This window comes from Hypanus sabinus, chromosome 10 (assembly GCF_030144855.1).
Source record: "Hypanus sabinus isolate sHypSab1 chromosome 10, sHypSab1.hap1, whole genome shotgun sequence".
In the NCBI taxonomy this organism is placed as follows: Eukaryota; Metazoa; Chordata; class Chondrichthyes; order Myliobatiformes; family Dasyatidae; genus Hypanus; species Hypanus sabinus.
Genome location: NC_082715.1, coordinates 110,900,626 through 110,923,828, shown reverse-complemented (window position 1 = coordinate 110,923,828; position 23,203 = coordinate 110,900,626). Strand labels below are relative to the sequence as shown.

Here is a 23,203-nt window from a genome sequence, read left to right as displayed (position 1 = left end):
CAGTCTAAAGCAGGTGGTGATGGTGGGTCAGAGATATCAAAGAAAAAGTCTCTTAAAGGTTGGATCAAGACACAATTTTCCTACTTATTAATGTGCCTATCTTAAAAACCCCTAGCATGCCACACTTGTATTTGCTTTCATTACCAGCCTTGGTAGTGCACTCCAGCACCTAGTGCTCTCTGTGTAAAAAAAAGTTATCCTACCCATCCCCTTTAAACTTTCCTCCTACTCACCTTAAAGCTATGATCTCTATATTCATCATTTTTATCCTAAGAAAAAGATTCTTGCAATCAATATATGCCTTTCATAATTTTATAAACTTCTATCATGTCTCTTCAGGCACCAAAATTCCAGAGAAAACAATTTAAGTTTGGCCAAACTCTCCTTCTAGCTAATACCCTCTAATCCAATGAACGTCCTGATAAACTTCTGCTGCAGCCTCTCCAAAGCTGTAACAGCCTTCCTGCAATGGAGCCACTGTACAAAATGCTCCAAGTGTAAGCTAACAAAGGTTTTCTACAAGTGCATCATGACTTCCTAGCTCTTATACTCTTTGTATTAAAATAGACGCATCTCAAACATTGATCTGAGTGCATCCCTTCTCTATCACCTGCCTATTCTCCTTCTTGCACTGTCTCCAAGCTTTCTCTATTTGTGAGACAACCATCCCTTCCTCTGTCTCTTCAGTTTGGCTCTCACCCCCAGCAACTCTAGTTTACACTCTCCGCAGTAGCCTTAGCAAACCTTCCCGCCAGAATATTGGTCCCCCTGAAATGACTTCCTTTGTGGTCCTGCTTCTCAACTTCCTTCCTAACTCCCTGTAGTCTGCTTTCAGGACCTCCTCCTTTTCCTACCTATGTCAGTGGTACCAATATGTACCATGACCTCTGGCTGTTCTTCCCACTTCAGGATATCGTAGATGCAATCAGAAACATCCCAGACCCTGGCACCTGGGAGGCAAACTACCATCTGTATTTCTTTCCTGTGTCCATAGAATCGCCTGTCTGACCCCCTAACTATAGAGTTCCCATGGACAATGTTTTCAGAAAGTTTTCGCTAGTCTTCTCCTTGCAGGCCCCTCAAGAGGGGTGTTGGTCCCCACCAGAACTGAAACACCGTCCTTCTCAACAGGGTCCGGATAGATCAGCATCAATGTATCAAGGACCTCAGACACTCCCGCACCAGCCTCTGCGAACTCCAACTTCACTGACAAATAACCGTTGCATGATAATCACTAGCACTAAGCTCCCAGATCCCAGATCAGATACTGATTGTAAAATGAAAGGTACAACAACATGACCTGTGACCTGGTGTCGAGTATCGCTTTAGCATAAATACCCTCTATCCATAGCAACACTCTGGAGCATATAACAATTACAGCACGGAAACAGGCCATCTCGGCCCTTCTAGCCCGTGCTGAGAATGGTCCCACTAAGCCTTCAGGAATGGGCCTTTTGTTTTTGGCGGCTTCTTGGTATGTGTTCCCCCAGAGACACCAGGCCCTCACTGCGTCTCCTCTAAGTTTTCTCAACGACTCTCTATGCTTAGGTACCCAGGGGCTCACTCTCCTTCTGGTGTGACACAACTGCCAGCAGCTCTCCACATTACTTGTCCCCTTGGGGATCTGCCCCCCCCGCCACATCATATGGGGGGGAAGGGTTACACCCACTGATAACAGCCAAAACATCTCTGTTCTCAACTCTGCCACAATCTCCTCTACTGCTCCCCAGGGTATGCTATCTGTGGCCACTTCACTGCAGGGGACTACTGCCAAAGACTGTGCCCTGCTAATGGAGGCCTCCCGCACCTTCAACACATTCTCCTTAATGTCAACAAGACAAAGTAGTTGGTTACTAACTTCAAGAAATCTTACACCACTCACAAGGCAGTCGCATAGCAGGGAAAACTGCAAGCAGTTTCAAACTCATGTGAGTATACATCTCGCACAACCTCTTACAAGCTCTCATGGTCCAAGAACACAACAATCAAGACAGCTCGCCAATGCCTCTATTTGCTGCACTATGCACAGCAATACTTACAACCTTCTACAGATGTGCATTGCAGAGCAACCGAACATTTATCTTGACTATATTCTGAGCGCTCCAGCAAATAATTGAAATTAGCAGAAATTTTCAAATTATGCATCATTAGAGGTAGTGGAAAGAGGCTACCAAGCCATTTAAATTAAAGATGGTTCAGGGGGGAAGATGGATGAGAGACCTGACAGAAAATGTGATCATTCAACCATGTGTTTGATTACCACCACACCGTATCAGGCTAGCCTAGAACAATTATCAAGGATATCTTTGACACATCATCCTCACACCTCTCATCCCAGGATGAATGAATGAATCTGCCGTCCAATTCCTAAATGGACATTATACCCTTGGATGCTACCTATTGTTTTTAATATATAGTATTTCTGTCTTTTGCACGATTTTTAATCTATCCAATATACATATACCACAATTGATTTACTTATTTATTATTATTTTGGTTTTTTTTCTTCTATATTATGTATTGCATTGAACTGCAGCTGCTAAGTTAACAGATTTCACATCACATGCCGGTGATAATAAACCTGATTCTGATTCTGATCCTAACTCCTGTGTCAAAGTTCTGACTGATGAAGGCCAGCATGGCTTTATCAGTCAGTACCTTATCTACTGTGACATTACTTTCAGCAAACAGTATACTTGTATTCCTAGGCTTCTCTGTTCTGCTACACTCCCTGGAGTATTACCACTCACTGTGAAAGCCCTATGCTGGTTTGATTTCCCCATATGTAACACTTCACATCTAACTGAGTTAAAATCCAGACATAAGAGGTACTATAGGTGCTGGAAATCTTGAGCAATACACACAATGTGCTGGAGGCTCTCAGCAGGTAAGGAAGCAAATTAAAATCTATTTGCCATTCCTCACCCCACTTTCCCATCTGATTAAGATCCCACTGTAATTCTTGATAACTTACGTCGTTATCTTTGATACCAATTATTTTAGTATCATCTGCAACCTTATGAACCATGCTTATGTATTTTAATCCAAAATATTGATATAGATGACAAACAACAATAGGCCCAGTGACACATCCCTCAATAAAATTCCGAGTATATTTCTTAGCAAAGTATGTTTACATTATATAACCTTGAGATCCTTCTCCTTACAGGCAGCCACAATAAAGAAACCTCAAAAGAACCGATTAAATAAAGACTGTCAAACACCAAATGCACAGAGAGAGAAAAAAAGAAATCCTGCAAACAGCAAAAGTAAGCAAATAGTCTCAGAACTCCAGTTTTAAGAAAGACACGAAGCCAGGCATCACCGCAGCTGGAGCAGATAACAGATAACAGCCCAGTACAGATCTGAGTAAAAGTGGTGGAACAGCAAGCAGAACTGGCCCTCATCTTGCCTCTGGTCCCAGTAACATTACCATGATCCCTGACCAAGGCCCGGTGTTTAATTTGTCCAAACATCAGGTCGTTCATTACTCTCAGACAGTCTGGGGCCTGGACCCCTCCACCACAATTCGGCCAGTACCCAACCTTTCCAATTCAGCCCAGCGCTTAAATTGATCAGATATAAGGACTTGCTTTGCTCTCATGAACACCACAACTCTGCTTCCACCTTGCTTTCACTTGCCTTGACCGTGCCTTCCTTGCGCCACTGCCTCTGCTACCATTCAGATCTGCTTCCCTTGACCATTTCTTACCTATGGTTCTGCCACCACCACCTCTCCATTATTAGTGTTGATCATTATTAATAAAGTGATTAATAAGGTGTTTATTAGTATTCTTTGTTTTGTGTTTTGCCGCTGGTAAGTAGTCGCTGGGCATCACCAGCACCATCTTAAACTAGAAGTGAAGAAGCCAACATAAGCAAAAATCCTACCCATTCCAGACTCTCTCTTTTTCTCTCTCCCATTGTTCAGAAGATAACAAAAGCTTGAAAGCACTTACTTTCAAGTTCAGGGATAATATAAAAATGGAATGGCAGAGCATGGCATAATTCTGCTCCTACGTCTTACGGATACCTCAGTCACTTGTACCTGTCTAGATCCCACTCAGTCCCAACCTCCTACTCCCTGTATCCCATCATGCCCTTACTAATCAAGAATCTATCAACCTCTACTTTAAATATACCCAATAACTTGGCCTCTACAGCTGCCTGTGACAACGAATCCCACAGTTTCACCACTCTCTGACTAAAATAATTCCTTCTCATCTCCATTCAAAAAGGACGCACCTCTATTCTGAAGCCGTATCCTCTGTTCTTAGACTACCCAATCACAGGAAATATCCTCTCCACATCCACTCTATAGAGGCCTTTCAACATTCAATAGTTTTCAATGAGGTCACCCCTCATTCTTCTGAATTCCAGTGAGTGAAGGCCCAGAACCATCAAACACTCCTCATATGACAAGCTTTTAAATGCCAGAATCATCTTTGTAAACCTCCTTTGGACTTTCTCCAATGTCTGTACATCCTTTCTTAAATAAGGGACCCAAATCTGCTCACAATACTCCAAGTGCTTTATAAAGCCTCAGCATTACATCCTTGGTTTTATATTCTAGTCTCTCGAAATGAATGCTGACATCGTATTTGACTTCCTCACCACTGACTCAATCTGCAAATAACCTTTAGGAAATCCTGCACAAGAACTTCCAGGACTCTTTGCACCTCAGATTTTTAAAATTTGTCTCTATTTAGAAATTAGTCAACCCATTCATCTACCAAAGTGCAGAACCACATACTTCCCAACACTGCATTGCATCTGCCACTTCTTTGCCCATTCTCCTAATCTGTCTAAGTCTTTCTGTAGCCTCTCTACTTCCTCAAAACTACCTGCTCCTCCACCTATCTTCTTATCATCTGCAAACCTGCCAAAAGCCAGCAATTCTGTCATGGAAGTCATTGATATATGATGTAAAATGAAGAGGTCCCAACCCTGTGGAACACCACTGGTCACCAGCAACCAACCAGAAAAAGCTCCATTTATTCTGACTCTTTGCTTTGAGCTCACCGGGGGAATGGCAATTTTGTATTGGGTGTGATGTAATGATCCAGATTTGATTAGGGAAGTTAAGGTAAAGGAACCGTTAGGAAGCAGTCATCATAATATGACAAAAAATCACTCTGCAGTTTGAACAGAATGTATCAGTATTACAGTAGGGTAAAGAGAATGAAAGAGACATGAGAGAGGAGCTGGCAAAAGTTAATTGGAAGAGGACAATAGTAGGGATGACGGCAGAATAGCAATGACTGGTGTTTCTGGGGGAAATTTGGAAGGCACAGCCCAATAACAATTTAGCAATAACAATAACAAGCCCAATTTAGACAGGTATATGGAGGAATTTAAGGTGGGGGGTTATATGGGAGGCAGGGTTTGAGGGTTGGCACATCATTGTGGGCCAAAGGGCACGTAATGTGCTGTACTATTCTATGTTCTATAACGATTAATCATCTTAGTCATGTTTCTTGTAATCACAAAACCCTGTTGGGCATTGTTAATATGGAATGCTGCAAGTCAGATTCACTGATTTATTGGCAAACGACAATGACATGGCATTGGAGCTGCAATTCTTTAGTCGCACAGAAAACTAGCCATCAAGTCACAATGTCACTTGTTTACAGCCACGCAGAAGAGAGGCACAGAGTCAGTGCGCTCCACTGGAAATGGTGCAGCAAGGCATCCATTTTGGACAGTGGGTGCTGTCCTCAGAGTTCACTCGGCAGCAAATAAGCTGTATTGTGTTCGTCTGCAGACTGCTGTAATAATCATGACTCAGGATCTTGGACTATCTTTTTTATGTGATTGTATTTTAATGATATCTTATATGTGCTTGCTATCTTAAATATGCTCAATGTGTCTTGTGCTGTATGTAACTGTTGGTACTGTGTTTTGCACCCTGGCTCCAGAGTAACACAGTTTTGTTTGTCTGTATTCATGGGTCTTCATGTATGGCTGAATGACAATTGAGCCTGAACTTGAATATCAATGACACTTCACATGCTCTCCATCACTTCAGTAACTTTCAGTTCCCTGGCCCAGATTACCTTATTTTCACAATGGACCCAGTCACTATACATTTCCACTTCCCTATCAGGAAAGCTTTAAAGCTCTCTGCTTCTTTGTGGACAACAGACCTAACCAGCTACCCTACACCACCACTGCCCTCTATCTAGCGGAACTGGTCCTTATTCTCAACAGTTTCTCTTTTGGCTCCTCCCACTTTCTCTAAACTAAAACGTATAGGCCCTAGCTATGCCTGCCTTTTACAGACAGACAGACAGACATACTTTATTGATCCCAAGGGAAATTGGGTTTTGTTACAGCCGCACCAACCAAGAATAGTGTAGAAATATAGCAATATAAAACCATAAATAATTAAATAATAATAAGTTAATCATGCCAAGTGGAAATAAGTCCAGGACCAGCCTATTGGCTCAGGGTGTCTGACGCTCCAAGGGAGGAGTTGTAAAGTTTGATGGCCACAGGCAGGAATGACTTCCTATGACGCTCAGTGTTACATCTCGGTGGAATGAGTCTCTGGCTGAATGTACTCCTGTGCCTAACCAGTACATTATGGAGCGGATGGGAGACATTGTCCAAGATGGCATGCAACTTGGACAGCATCCTCTTTTCAGACACCACCATCAGAGTCCAGTCCCACGTGGAACAATTCATGTTCCAACCCCACAATGGCAACTTTTTCTCCACCACGCTGACAACTGCATTCCATGTAGAGCTTGACAATTTCATCAACTTAACCTCCAGTTCCCACTCTGCCCTCAAATTTATTTGATCCCATCTCTGACACTTCTCATCTGTTTCTCAATCTCCCTGTTTCCATCTCTGAAGCGAAACTATCTACTATCTTTTATAAACCTACTGACTCTCACAGTAATCTTGACTATATCTCTTCCCATCCTGTTGCTTCTAAAAATGTTAATCCTGTTTCTTAGTTCCTCCACTGCCCCAATATTAACATTTCATTTGAAGCCCTGAATCAGCATGGAAACAGGCACTATGGCAACCAAAATGTCTAATTGAGCTAATCCTGATGCAGAGTTTCACTCTGAAATATTGTGGCACCATTCAACCAGATTTTCAATTTCCCTCCTACATTCCAATTTGTCACCTCCTCGGAACCTATATACAGGAACCTTTCAGCTTTTCATCAAGAATCAAATTCTGATTTAAAAATAGCTCAGACTCTGCTTCCTACCCAATAACCCGAAAGTAATGAAGGGGAAAAGAAATCAAAGAATACCTAGACCTTAATGACATGGGAGAAACATCACCAGTGATCTTATGGGATACATTGAAAGACAGACAGACAGATATACTTTATTGATCCCAAGGGAAATTGGGTTTTGTTACAGTTGCACCAACCAAGAATAGAGTAGAAATATAGCAAAATAAAACCAGAAATAATTAAATAATAATAAGTAAATTATGCCAAGTGGAAATAAGTCCAGGACCAGCTTATTGGCTCACAGTGTCTGACACTCCAAGGGAGGAGTTGTAAAGTTTGATGGCCACAGGCAGGAATGACTTCCTATGACACTCAGTGTTGCATCTCGGTGGAATGAGTCTCTGGCTGAATGTACTTCTGTGCCTAACCAGTACATTATGGAGTGGATGGGAGACATTGTCCAAGATGGCATGCAACTTGGACAGCATCCTTTTTTCAAACACCACCACCAGAGAGTCCAGTTCCACTCCCACAACATCACTGGCCTTACAAATGATGTAAAGCTTGCAAAAGCTGTACTGAGAGGAAAAATTATTTCCATTATTCCTCACATGAAAAAAGTTAAAGCACAAAAATTAGCAGACCTTCAAGGAAAATTAAAACAAAGTCAAGTTGTAGATAGCAACAAAATTAATTTTAATTTAAAACAGGAAATTAAGAAATTGCCAAGTGAAATTGTTGATATTTACACATTGGAAACTCAAATAAATTTTCTATACCTGAGACAAAAGAATTATGAAGTAGGAGGCAAATCAGCTAGATGATTAGCATATAAATTATGTAAACAACAAGCAGACAATACAATTCATAAAATAAAGAATCCAAAAACAAAGCTTGTTGAGAGTACAATAGGGAAAATTCAAGAGAGTTTTGAAACATATTATCGAGAGCTGTACTCTCAACCCCAGGCCTCCCATATAGACACTTTTTTGAATTCTTTAGAACTACCCAAGCTCACAGATTTACAAAATGAATGCCTATCTGAACCAGTAGCTGCCAAAGAACTGAACATGGCCATCTCTAGATTAAAGGCCAGAAAGTCTCCATGCTCTGATGGGTTTAGCTCAAAGTGGTACAAACCGCTGAAGTCACAGTTAGCTCCATTATTACTTAACACCTTTAATTGGATCTTAAAGAGAGGAGAAATTCCACTTTCCTGGAGAGAGGCGATTATCTCAGACTCTGCTTCCATCAGTCTTTAAGAACAAAAAAATTGTGCTTCATTTTGTGGTAAACTATCTTTAAATAGGCCCCATCTTGAATTCTCTCAGTTTCTCCAGCTCCACTACAAAGTCAGCATTCCAGCAGAAACCCCTAATCAGCATAGAAACAGGCCCCAAGGCAACTGAATAATCTAACAGAGCTATTCCTTTTGAAGAGTTTCACTTATGAAATGTTGACAATTCCTTTCCTTCCACTGTTGTTGCTCAATTCACTGAGTCCCTGTGGGTATAAAGACATGTCAGGAAGGCAAAGAATCATCAGTCTTCCTAGGCTGAATTTCAAGTAATTTGCTTTGGCATTTCTCTCATCCACACTCTTTCCCACTCTGCAAATATGGTTTAAGCTCCTCAGTCATGTTTCCAAATCCCTTTACCACCGTTCAGCCAGTCACACATCCAACTGTTTGCCTAAAATGTCTAATCTCCTAACGTTCCAACACATTTTTCCTTCAATATCTTGACTCTTAGTTTCCCTTTTCTTATTGTTTTATCATCTGCTAGTTGACTCGTGGTTCAACCTTCTTTATTCTCACACATTCCCTATCACTTCCAGTTCCTTCTATTTGGGGGCCCACATTAAAAAATGTGACATTTAATGCCATCAGCACTGTGCAAAATAGGTATTGTGAGTTTTAAATAAGTATTCATACCTCTTTAATGGTAAAAATAACAAGAAATAACAGCATGAGTAGGCCATTCAGTCCCTTAAATTAGCTCTACAATTCAACAAAATCATAGCTGATCCTTGCCTCAATACAATTTATCTGTCCTAACACCATAAGCCTTAATTCCTCTAGTACTTATCTAAAACTTTTAATTTCTTTTTTTAATGAAATTAATAATTGAGCTTCCACAGCTCGTTTAAACAGAGAGTTTGAATGATTCACCACCCCTTGAGTGAAGAAACTTCTCCTCATTTTAGTGGCAAATTACTCATGGTAGAGATGTATCATTCAAAATGTGCAAAATGAAACATTATTCTTGAGACAATTATTAACAACAGACCTTGTATTAACCATGTTAAAAAGTTAAAAGTGCTCAAGTATACAAACCTGTTCTAGTTGATTGTACCATTGCAAAAGCAGATTTTCAAGCTGTAATATTATTTCTGGATTTGATGCTGCAGCTTTCACTTGCTCAAATGAGTGCAGCTGAGTAAGGTCAACCATTTCACTCTTTAGCACAACAGCTTTTTCAAGGCTTATTTTAGTACCTGAAGGAAAATATTACATTTATAATTAATCCCAGTCAGATGAGAAATTAAAACAGGAGGCTATTTGGCCCCTCATGCATACTCTGCCATTCAGTGAGATCACCAATGATATTTCAGCATCCGCAGAACCTCTTGAGTTTATATTTTACCTCAATATTTTATTCCATAATCTAATATATCTTGTTGCCTTTATTATCTAAAGGTCTATCAATCTGTGCAGGAGCAAGGGCCTCAGAATTAATAGTCCTTGAGTTTTCCAAAGCAGTTGGGACCCATACAATAGGGACAGATAGCACATGAATTGGATGAGAACCACTACCCTCGAGGGGAGTGCTAATAAGGAGGATTTAAACTACAGCAACTCAGGTTTGGGAACCTGAGCAGGGCAGCAGGCAACAAGTGCAGGGACTGAGGAAAGGGCAGATGTTATAACAAGCAAATATGAACCATTCAACAACAAATGCCATAGTGCTTGTCATGCACCTGGCCCTGACACACCTAGAAGACAAGAACAATTATGTCAGAATGTTGTTTCTGGATTTCAGTTCAGTTCAGCATTGTTGCACAGACCTCAGTGAACAAACACTTACTCCTAGGTCTAAATACATCACTGTGCAACCGGGTGTCGGAATTCCTAATTAACAGACCTCACATAGTCAGGATGCACAACTGCTTCTCCCTCTCCATCATCCTCAACATGAGTGTCCCCCTCCCCCCAGGCCTGTGTGCTGATCCCACTGCTGTACACTTGGCTCACACATAAATGCACAAACTTTAGATCCAGTATTTTTTTCATTTTCTTTTATCTGTCATGATTGAAACACACACACACACAATCCATGTTTGTAAATTCAAATTAAATTTAACCAACCTGTCAGTAAAACACCTTACCATTTAAGAAAGTGATGTATCCATTAATAGTATCTTTGAAGGCTTTCTTCTCCCTCTCCCCATGAATGGATTGATTAAGTGCTCCCCAATTTCCACATGCAGAAATTGCTGGTAAGAAAATATTTTTCAACATATTCACAGCACCTGTGAGTATTCCATCCGTACCATCCAAAATGCTGAAGAATGTCTCCTGCAAATAGGTATATTGGTAAGTCAAACATGATAAGGATCAAGTAACTGTACATACTGGAAATCAAGAAAAACATAAAAATACTCAGCAGATTAGATTATACCAGTGGAAAGAGGAATGTAGTTAATATTTCAGATAAAAATCAGGCATTATTATCAAGTCATAGAGCTATACCGCCACAGAAACAAGCCCATCAACCCACATCATCCATGCTAAGATGCCTTGCTGGGGAAGTCCCATGTGTCTAAATTTGATATCACTGTAAACCTTTCCCATCTTTTAAATATTGTAAATTTACTTCTGCTAGTCCTACCAAATCTCTGGCAGCTCGTTCTGTACATCCATCGTTCTCTAGGAAAACCTTTCCCCTCTCACCTTACATCTCTGCCCTCAAATTTGAGATTCTCCTTCTTTGGGAAAAAGACTGTGACTATCTATCTAATTTCTAAATAAAAACAGAGGCTTCACAGTCACAAGGGCAGGAGTGTCTGTTAGATGTTCCAGGAATTAGATGTTTCAAAAGGTTCAGGGAGAGAGGTAAAAGAGTGGCATTGACAGCATCAGAGTTGCAGAAAGGTAGAAAGTCATGGAGGGATCATCTATTGAGTCAGTGAGGGTACAAGTCAGAAAGTGGAAGGTAGAAATCATTTTAGTAGGAGTATTCTGCATGATCTTCAATAGCAACAGGGACACTGAGAAGCAGATGAGCAGACAAATTTTGGAAAAGTGTGAAAATAACAAGGTTGGTGTTATTCATGCCTAATTGGCTAAATTCGCTCTGATGTCATACAGTCTTATGGTGACTTCAACTTCCATAATATTGATGAGCACTTCCTTAATGCAAGGTTTAAATGGGGCAGTATTTCTTAGGAGTGTCCAGAAAGGATACAGAAAATGTGGACAAGCTGTCAATAGGAGAAGACATATTTTTGATCTAGTACTAAGCAATGAACCTGGTCAGGTGGCTGATGTCTCACTGGGCAAGCATTTCAGAGTCAGTAACCACAAACCCCTGATATTTAGTATAGAGTTGGATGAGGATAGGAGTAGATGGCATAGGAAAGTATTTAATTGAGGGAGGGTCGATTATAATGCTATTAGGCTGGAACTTGGGAACTTAAATTGGAAACAGATGTTCTCAGGGAAATACACAACAAAAATATCAAAATCATCTCCATGGAGTGCTGTACAGATGTGCCATACAACATAGGGTCCTGAGAATACAGATCCATAATTCTTTGAAAGTAGCATCACAGGGCGAAAGGGTCATAAAGAGAATTAAAGACACGTCGGCCTTTATAAATCAGGGCACTGAATACAGAAGTTGGGATTCTATATTGAAGTTGTTTAAGGTATTTTCCTTTTCTGCTTGGCTGCTGGTGACCAGTGGTATTCTACAGGAGTCTCTGTTGGGACCGCTTCTTTGGATGACAGAATCGATGACTTTGTAGTCAAGTTTGCGGATGATATGAAGATGTGGAGGGGCAAGTAGTTTTGAGGAAGAAGAGAGGCTGCAGGATTTACACGTATTAGGAAAATGCACAAAGAAGAGGCAGATGTAATAGTGTCAAGAAGTGTATGGTCATGTACCTCTGTAAAATAAATTAAAGGGTTGACTATTTTCTAAAGGGAGAGATATTTCAAAAATCTGAGGTGCAAAAGGACTTGGCAGTCTTTGTGCAGGATTCCTTAAAGGTTAATTTGCAGGTGGTGGGGAAGGCAAGTATAAAGTTAAGATTCATTTCAAGAGGTTTAGAATATAAAAGTAAGAGTGTAATGTTGAGGTTTTATGAAGCATTGGTCAGGCCTTACTTGGAGTGTTGTGAGCAGTTTTGGGTCCCTTATCTAAGAAAGGATGTGATAGGCTTGTCAGATGAGGAGTGTTTGATGGCTCTGGGCCTCCACTCACTGGAATTCAGAAGAATTAAAGTGGCCTGATGGAAACCTATCGAATGTTGAAAGACCTCGATAGTGTAGATCTGGAGGATGTTTCCTATGGTGGGAGACTCTAAGACCAGAGGACACAACCTCAGAATAGAGGACTGTCCTTTTAGAATGGAAGTGAGGAAGAATTTCTTTAGCCAGACAATGGTGAATCTGTGGAATTCATTGCCACAGGCAGCTGTGGAGGCCAAGTCACTGGGTATGTGCAAGGCAGAGATAGATTCTTGATTATTAAGGGCATGAAGGGATATGGGGAAAAAGCAAGAGATTGGGACTGAGAGTAAAAATGGATCAGCCAGAAATGGTGGAGCAGATTCAATGGGCCAAATAATGGCCAAATTCTGCTCCTATTTCTTATGGTCTTATATTTGTGAGGCCAAATTTGGAGTATTGTGTGATATTCTGGGCATCTACTTACAGGAAAGATATCAATAAGGCTGAAAGAGTGCAGAGAACACTTACAAGGATATTGTCCAGACTTGAGCACCTGAGTTATAGATTAAAGTTGAATAGGTTAATACTTTTTTCACTAGATTGCAGGAGAATGAGGGGAGATTGTATAAAAGTATACAAAAAATGAGGGGTATAGATGAGGTGAATGCATGCAGGCTTTTTCCCTTATGTTGAGTGAGACTAGAAGGTCATAGGTTTAGGCTGAAAGGTAAAATACTTATGGCAATATGAGGGGGTTCTTGTTCACTCAGACGATGGTGCGAATGTGGAACGATCTGCCAATGTAAGTGATAGATGTTGGTTCAATTGCAACATTTAAGAGAAGATTGGTTAAACAAATAGATAAAGGGAGTATGGAGGGCAACAATCATGGTACAGGTAAATGGGACTAGGCAGAAGGCCTGGTCAGCATGGACTAGATGGTCTGAAGGGCCCACTTCTGTGCTGTGGTGCTCTTTGACTCTATAGTAGTGCAATCTAAAGTAGTGCAAAATAAATGCTAATGTAACAATAATAGAATATCCAAAAGAGGTAAAAGAGTCCAAGAATGTGGCAGCACTACCAGGAAGGGAATGTGAAAGTGGTGATTGATTCAGAAGACTGAGAGCAGTGAGGAAGAAGCTGTTATGTCTGGCTGTCTGGACACTTGTATCCTGTCCCAGCAGGCATGCATTATTGACAATATTATTAGCCTTAATGTATTAATGCACCATGAAGATGAAATGAATGAAGGAAATGATGAGGCTGTAATAGTTTGGACAGCATTTACCATTCTATCCAGAGCAGAGCAGTTGCCATACTAGGCTGAGATGCAACCCAGCAGGACAGCATTTTTAGTGCATCATGTAGAAATTCAAGAAAAGCCTCATAATAAAGCCAAATCATCTCAGACATGCAAGTGCATACGCTCATACACTTTTGTGACCATTGCATCAACATGGAGGAAGCAAATGAGATTGCTTGTGACATGGATGCCGAGATATGTAACTGTCACCATCTTTACAGCAGTTTCATTGACGAGGACAAGGTTGTGATCACAAGCTTCATTAAGTCAATAACCAACTCTTTTGTCTACTGTCCTTTTGAGAATCCCAACAACAGGGCAGTTATACTAGATGACTTTAATTTCCCCAATATAGAATGGGATTCCCCTCGTACTAAAGGTTTGGATGGGACAAAATTTGTTAGGTGATTCTAGGAGGATTTCTTGAAGAAAATATGTGGGTAGTCCAATCAAGTTATGGGCCATATCAGAGCATGTATTGGGGAGATCAGCCTGGCTAGGTGATAAGTGATTCATTGGGAGAGCACTTTGGAAACTACTCATGATTATAAGTTTTCAGTTAACTTTGGATAAAGGTTAGAATTGACCTCAGGGGAAAGTGCTGAAGTTGGAAAAGGTTAGTTTCAATAGTATTAGGCAGAAAATGGGGAGAATAGATTAGGAGAGGCTGTTACTGTATAAATCCACTTCTGACATGTGGAATTTGTTTAAAGGCTAACCGAGTAGAATTCAGGACTGAAATGTTCCTATGTGAAAAACTTTCAGGTCCTTCTATCCTCTCCCTCAATAGTCCATCATCTTTCCTTTATTTTATTCTATTTGTGACCTTCTTTACTTATTAGATTCTTGAATATGCAGCTTCTTGTTTGTACTTATCACCTGCCAGCCTCTGATTCCAAACTCCACCCTCCTCTCCACACTACCTGGCTCCTTCTGCCACCCACCTCTCTTTTCTCTTCTCTTTCTTCCTCTGTCATCCCTAATCACCCTTAATAGCCATTGCTACTGAACTCCACCCATCCACCTACCCCATTTAGATTCATTTTTCCATCATCCCTTTCTTATTTTACCTTTTACCTGCCAGCCTTTGTTCCACCCCTCCCTCTCACATCTTCATAGGCTAGTTCTCCTCTATGCTCTCAGTCCTGATGCAGGATCTCAACATAAGACCATAAGATATAGGAGCATTAGTAGGCCATTCAGCCCATCAAGTCTGCTCCACCATTCAATCATGGGCTGATCCAGTTCTTCCAGACATCCCCACTCCCCTGTCTTCTCCCCAAAACCTTTGATGCCCTGGCTTATCAAAAACCTATCTATCTCTGCCTTAAATACACCTAATACCTTGCCTCCACAGCCACTCATGGCAACAAATTCCACAGATCTACACCCTCTGACTGAAGTAATTTCTCCGCATCTCTGTACTAAATGGACGTCTTTCAATCCTGAAGTCATGCCTCTCGTCCTAGAATCTCATACCATGGGAAATAACTTTGCCATATCTAATCTGTTGACGTCTTTTTAACATTCAGAATGTTTCTGAGATCCCCCCTCATTCTCCTGAACTCCAGAGAATACAGCCCAACAGCAGCCAGACGTTCCTCATAAGGTAACCCTTATATTCCTGGAATTATTCTTGTGAATCTTCTTTGAACTTTCTTGAATGTCAGTATACCGTTTCTAAAATAAGGAGCCCAAAACTGCACACAATACTCCAAGTGTGGTCTCATGAGTGCCTTATAGAGCCTCAACATCACATCTTATATTCTATACCTCTAGAAATGAATGGCAACACTGCATTTGCCTTCTTCACAACCAACTTAACCTGGAAGTTAACCTTTAGGGTATTGTTGTGTATGTGGCCTAGTTACACAACAAAGTTATTAGTAAAAATGCTGGAGACAGGAGCTAAGTTTCATGGTTCTTTACTGGCATAATCCAAACTCAACACACACACACACATACAGATCAATATGCGCCTAATAGCGCATTCAATGACGTATTACTAAAACATAATGTAGTCTCTTATTATACTGTAGGCTATATGGTACACTCCTCCCCTTTATTTAATAGTGTATCAACTTTTTTTTTACTGGGGCACTATGCTAAACAAATATGTTTACCCTTAACATACAAATGCCTACCATTTGTTTACTTTGTAACTTAATAATATCAAATTATAACAAAGTAACATAATAATATCAAATTATAACAAGCCATTTTTTAATTTTGGTCTAAGACCCATTTATAACTCAAGTCTCGGGGGGGGGTCTTCTCTGCCTTTCCGGGTAATGTCTGTCAATAAACTTGTTTGTTTTAATACAAATTTCATATAAAAATCATGAAAAGTTGACTTCTGAGCATAGGGAGTTAAGAAGATGTGCACCTCCAACTTGGTAAGAGTTCTAGGCAGTGGATCGCCTCAGTATAATGAAGACTCCTCTGTGCAGCTGTTCTAGATATATATGCATTTTTGTGCTAACACTTGCCTTCCTTACTCATTTGATCCAACTGAGCTAATTACACAGCCAATCTTTGTATTCTCCTTAGATTCCAAATAAATAGCCTGACCTTTATGATATCATCTCTTATCGTAATATAACTTTTCATCTTCTATTCGTGCTTTATACCTTTGTGCTGGTGATTCAGCAGGAATGGGGCCAAGGTGCTCAGAAGAAGATGGAAATGCTGATCTTTTCGGAGATTTAAGTTTATTGAGAGTTCACAGATCTTCCATTATCTGTTCATCTGTTAACAAGTAATTTAACTGCGCAGGTGCAGGTTTTCATCTTTTGTCTGTAATTGGAACAGGCTCATTAGGTCTTTTCCTTAGCTTCCTAGTCATTATTGACTTTACCTCCATAGAATCTCCTGTGAGTTCCATTGTTAGCCTCTCATTCGCAATCATTTTTTCTCTTCTTCTAACTCAATCTTTTCATCTTCAAATTCCTTCACTGCTGCTTTCTTCTCTTTAATATAATTCCTTTCCACTTGTTCTGTCTCCAGTTGCAGAAAAAAACTCTGCATTTCATATTCTTTCCTTGTAATGTTGATCTACTTTCTTCATCCTTTACTGATGATACTCCTGCAAAGAGCCTTCCTGTAACTGTTGTAGCTATCTTTTGAGAGATGTCAATTTCTCCTGGTACATCTGCTTTTTTACTTCCAGGTAATCTTCATCATCCTGCTTATTCGCAATATCTGTCTCCTTTGTATCCTCCATACCTTCATCTGAGTCACGCCCACAGATACTGCATTCATCCTTATCGTCAATGCTATCTAGCTCCTCCTCATCATTGTAATAGTCGACAATGGGTGATAGGAAAGCTGCAGACGTCTTCCCCACCGAGCTGCCCTCCTTTGTTGACACATCTAGTGCCTTGATGGTATGCCAATCCAATTGGATTTTCCTGAGCCATTCATGACCCAGCAACAGTGGTCCTCCGTTTTTCAGTACATTGAGTTTCAGCTGCTGGTGTCTCCGTAGGTCACTGTCACTTTAATTTTACCTTTGGGACGTACTCTCAGTCCTGTGTAAGTTTTTAGCAGTAGTTTAGTTCATTTCAGAGGTATGTGGAAAAACAGTCATTTGTAGTCTTGTACAGAGATCAGTTAAAGCTGAGCTGGAGTCCAACTCCATTTTCAGTTTCACTCCTGCCACTTGTGGAGTGATCCTTATTACTCTTTGATCATCTGTCTCTTTCACACTGTGAAGTTGCAGACAAGATAATTCACTTATGCCTGAGTAATTTTCATCAGAACTGCTTTCTTCCATTTTGTGTACATGGTTGTGTTTTCCCTTCTGGGGTTTCTTGTTTTTTTTCCCTTTTCCTGCTGTTCGCTAGCTTTGCATACTCTGCCAGTGTGGCCCTGTTTGCCACAGTTTCTGCATTCGTTGTCTTTAAACCAACAGTCATCAGTGTCATGTGACATGTTCCCACAATGGTAACATTGTTTACAAGCTTTGCATACTCTGCCAATGTGGCCCTGTTTGCCACAGTTTCTGCATTTGTTGTCTTTAAACGAACAGTCAGCAGGGTGATGCGACATGTTCCCACAATGATAACACTTCTTTCCTTCATTTCTGTTCGGTAACATTTTATTCATAGCATATTCCAGAGACTTTTGTTGTATCTCTGAAGTACTCCGTGCTGCTGTTTCCATTGATATTGCAATGTTCAGCGCTTTCTCTAATGTAAGGTTTTTTTTCCACCCAGGAGCTTCTTCTGTGTGGTTTCACAGTGCATGCCACACACTAGCCTGTTCCCCAATGCATTTGATAGACCAGCTCCCAATTGACAATGTTCTGATAATTTGCGTAATTCAGCACAATATTCAGAAATGCTTTCATTTTTGCTCTGATTCCATTTGTGAAATTGAAATGTTCAGCAATGACCAGTGGTTTGGGATTTAAATGCTGTTAGAGAGTGTCTACTATTTGCTTGAACGTTTTGTCAGCTGGCTTTTCGGGGTTAACAAGCTCCGTAGCAGCCCATATGTTTTTGCTCCCATAATACTGAGTAAGATGCTAGCTTTCTTGTCATCATAAACACCGTTAGCCTCACAATATAACTCCACTCTCTCAATGTAAGTTGCTCAGTCTTCAATGCCACTATCAAATGCTGTAATGGTTCCAATCATTGCCATCTTTGTCATGTTAATTTAGCCCCGTTTTCCCCTTGTTTTCTTTTTGAATCACGTGTTCCTATTCATTAGCACCACGGGTGCACTCTGTTTAGATGTGTGTGTGTCACTCCTTTATATCTCCCTTCTGGGGCAGGCAGACATTCATCCCCTGAAGGTCAGTGCCAGCTGTAGTCTCGCCTGGACTTGCTGAGGTTCCAACTGTGTCTCATGGTTTCCCAATGTTCCCAACCCCAGCTATGCTCCCCCTTCCTTTCAGACTCACGGCCTCGCTCTTCCTCCTTTTCCCACTCCTAGGCTCGTTCCTTGCACTCTTCCTCTAAGGGTCATTATCAATTAAAACACACCATTCCAATATGATGCAGGTTCATTAACCTCATCGCCAATTTGTTGCGTATGTGGCCTGGTTACACAACAAAGCTATTAATAAAAATGCTGGACATGGGAGCTAAGTTTCATGGTTCTTTATTAGCATAATCTGGACTTCACACACACACACACACACACACGTACAAATCAATATGCACCTAATAAACAATGTGTTACTAAAACATAAAGTAAGTCCCTTATTATACTGTAGGCTATACGGTACAGGTATCTTGCACAAGGACTCCTAAGTTTTTGAATTCTGTCGTATAATTTTAACTATCCATTTGCTTCCACAGATGTCTCTTAATCTACTGAGTTTCTCCAGTCATTAATTTTTGCTCCATTTTCCAGCAGCTTCTTCCCCTAAAATCTTAGGGTTTTCTTTGTTTTCATCTGTCAATATTTTTTCATGTACCTTTTTTATCTTAAAAATACATTCTAGATTAACCTGTCAATTAATTTAAAAATTTTACTCACCCGCAAAACTGCACTCTCAGCATGTTATCAATTATATTTCAATTTATTCTGTTCTCAATGTCCTCAACAAAAACAGGGGCTTAATATTTGAAGCTCCCTCTTTACTAATAGTCATTGAGTAAAATATATAACAAGACCGTTGACAACTCAGATGCCCACCTAATCTAGCCCCATTTGCCCAGTGGTGCTGTAAGCCCTCCCCACCATTAAGCACATCTACATAGAATGCTGTTGGAGGAAAGCAACATCCATCATCAAGGATTCCCACCGTCCAGCCCGCATTCTCTTCTCAGTGCAGCCATCAGGAAGGACTACAGGAGCCTCAGAACTCACACAAGCAGGTTCAGGAACAGTTACTACCCCTAAACATCAGGCTCCTGAACCAGATGGGATAACATCAGTCAACTTTATTCATCCCAACGCAAACTGTTCCCATAACCCTCGACCTCGTGTTTAATGACTCTTCATCTCATTGTCTCGATATTTACTGCTTATTTATTAATTATTTTTCCTTCCTTTTTGCATTTGCACAATTTGTTCTTTTGCACATTGTTTTACCACCTTGTTGTTCACAGTTTTTTTATTTATTCTATTATTTTCTTTGCATTTACCGTGAATGTCCACAAGAAAATTAATCTCAGAGTTGTATATGGTGACATATACTTTGATAATAATTTACTTTCAAGTTTGAACCTTTAGCCTCTTGTCATCAAAACCTTTCCTATCTATTTGGCAATCGAGCAACAAAACAGCTGACTGGGCAATCGAGATCAGGTGACCTTGCAGCTTGCAAAGCTCAAGCAAATAAAAAGAGGGAGAGCTCCAGCAGAGCGGCCTGGTCGAGGGAAGTGCCTGGTGTGAAAAGTGCTAGTCTTTGGCTTGAGAGATTCTGGCAGTTTTGGCAGTTGGATAGTGCAATCAAGAATTGATTAGCAGTTGATTGGCAATCAAGATTTGAATAGCTCAAACTCAGCAGAGAACAACTGATTGGGCAATCGAGGTCAGGTGACCTTGCAGCTGGCAAAGCTCAAGCAAATAAAAAGAGGGAGAGCTCTAGCAGAGCAGCCTGTCAGGAAGTGGCCTGGTTGAGGGAAATGCCTGGTGTGAAAAGTGCTAGTCTTTGGCAAGGAGACTATGCCAGGCACAACTGCAGAGGATGAAGATGTGACTGCTAAGCTGATTTAGTGTACTACATGCTTGACGTGGGAGGTCAGGGACACTGATGGTGCCCCTGGCTGCTACAGCTGTGAAAGTGTCCAGATTCAGCTTCTGAAGGAGCATGTTGCAGCACTGAAGAAAGAACTTGTTGACCTCAGGTTTATCTGTGAAAATGACAGTTTTCTGGACAGGACCTACAGTGAGGTTGTTACACTGAGGATACTGGAAGAGAAAAGGGGGTTGATGATGAGGAAGGAAAGGATGCTTGAAATACAGGAGACCCCAGGGGATGTACCTCTCATAAACAAGTTCACCCTCTTAGAAGCTGTCAGGACAGAAGATACTGCCAGTCTGAGAGGCGGACAGGTCTGCAAGCTGAAAATTGGTGCAGAAGCAGAGCCGAGGAGTCAGACATCAGGAAGAGCTGTGGTAGTAGGGGACTCCACAGTAAGAGGTACTGCAAGGGGTTTCTGTGGCAACAGGTGAGATTTAAGGATGGTGTGTTGCCTCCCTGGTGCTAGGATCCAGGACATCACAAGGGTGAAGGTGAACAGCTGGAAGTGGTAGTGCATGTTGGCATAAATGACATTGGGAAGAAGAGGAAGGACATTCTGCAGCAGGATTTCAGAGAACTTGAAAGAAGGCTGAAAAGCAGGACTTCCAGGGTGGTTATCTCTGGTTTGCTTCCAGTTCCTCGTGCTGGAGAGGGCAGGAACAGGGAGATAATGGATCTGAATGTGTGGCTGAGGAACTGGTGCAGGAATCAAGGATTTACATTCTTGGACCACTAGGATCTGTTTTGGGGTAGGGATGAATTGTACAAAAGGGACGGGTTGCATCTTAATAGGCGGGGGACCAGCATTCTGGCAGACAGGTTTGCCACTGCAACATGGATGTGTTTAAACTAAGTAGTGGGGGGAGGGGATGAACTGGAAATATGACGTTGGAGTTCAAGGGAAAGTGAAAATAAGAAAAGTTAAAAAGGACAACAGAATTAATGGAGTAGAAAGCTCAAGAAGAGACCATACAGTATGGCCAAGTGAAATAGGAATTGATATAAAAGGGGAGAGGAGTAATGAATTAAAAGTATTATATATGAATGCACGAAGTATAAGGAATAAAGTAGATGAGCCTGAGGTTCAGTTGGAAATTGGCAAGTACGATGTGGGAATAACGGAGACATGGCTTCAAGCGGACAGAACCTGGGAAATGAATATTCAAGGATATACATCTTATGGAAAGGACAGACTGACTGGCAGAGGGGGTGAGGTGGCTCTGTTGGTGAGGAATGATATTCAGTCCCTTGCAAGGGGGGACATAGAATCAGGGGATGTAGAGTCAGTATGGATAGAACTGAGAAATTCTAAGGGTAGAAACTCCCTAATGGGAGTTATCTACAGGCCTCCAAACAGCAGTCTGGATGTAGAATGTAAGTTGAATGAAGAGTTAAAATTGGCATGTCGCAAAGGTAATGATACAGTTGTCATAGGGGATTTCAACATGCAGGTAGACTGGGAGAATCAGAATGGTACTGGACCCCAAGAAAAGGAGTTTGTGGAGTGCCTCCAAGATGGATTCTGAGAACGGCTTGTACTGGAGCCTACCAGGGAGAAGGCAATTCTAAATTTAGTGTTGTGCAATGAAGAGGGCAGAGTATTGTCTGAACGGTGTAGAGTTAGGTAAGGGAGAAATGCAAGGAGACCTAGGAGTCCTAGTTCACCAGTCAATGAAGGTGAATGAGCAAGTGCAACAGGCAGTGAAGAGGGCAAATGGAATGTTGGCCTTTGTTACAAGGGGAATTGAATACAAGAGCAAGGATGTCCTTTTGCACTTGTACAGGGCCCTGGTGAGACCACACCTGGAATATTGTGTACAGTTTTGGTCTCCAGGTTTAAGGAAGGACATTCTGGCAATTGAGGAAGTGCAGCGTAGATTCACTAGGTTGATTCCTGGGATGGCAGGGCTGTCTTACGCAGAGAGATTGGAGAGATTGGGCTTGTACACGCTGGAATTGAGGAGATTGAGAGGGGATCTGATTGAAACATTTAAGATAATTAAAGGATTTGATAGGATTGAGGCAGGAAATATGTTCCAGATGTTGGGAGAGTCCAGTACCAGAGGGCATGGATTGAGAATAAGAGGTCAGTTATTTAAAACAGTTGAGGAAGAGCTGCTTCTCCCAGAGAGTTGTGGAGGTGTGGAATGCACTGCCTCGGAAGACGGTGGAGGCCAATTCTCTGGATGCTTTCAAGAAGGAGCTAGATAGATATCTGATGGATAGGGGAATCAAGGGATATGGGGACAAGGCAGGGACTGGGTATTGATAGTGAATGATCAGCCATGATCTCAGAATGGCGGTGCAGACTTGAGGGGCCGAATGGTCTACTTCTGCATCTATTGTCTATTGAACCGGATTAGATCAGGGACCTCGAAGTAAAGGAACTATTAGGAGATAGTGACCATAATATATGTTTTAACCTACAATTTGAGAAGGAGAAGGGAAAATCGGATGTGTCAGTATTACAGTTGAACAAAGGGAACTGTGGAGCTATGAGAGATGAGCTGGCCAAAGTTCAATGGAACAATACCCTAGCAGGGA

General features: G+C 41.2%; 1 protein-coding gene across 1 annotated transcript in view; it reads right to left on the bottom strand.

The window, feature by feature from the left end:
* The window catches only part of LOC132401348 (dynein axonemal heavy chain 8-like), an 895,336-nt gene that overhangs the window by 833,754 nt on the left and 38,379 nt on the right, over positions 1-23,203 (bottom strand). The window contains exons 6-7 of the mRNA XM_059983478.1: positions 10,586-10,775; positions 9,534-9,694 (exon numbers count right to left, since the gene is read on the bottom strand). Of these exons, the coding sequence (XP_059839461.1) occupies positions 9,534-9,694; positions 10,586-10,775 (351 nt within the window). The remainder of the gene's footprint in view (positions 1-9,533; positions 9,695-10,585; positions 10,776-23,203) is intronic.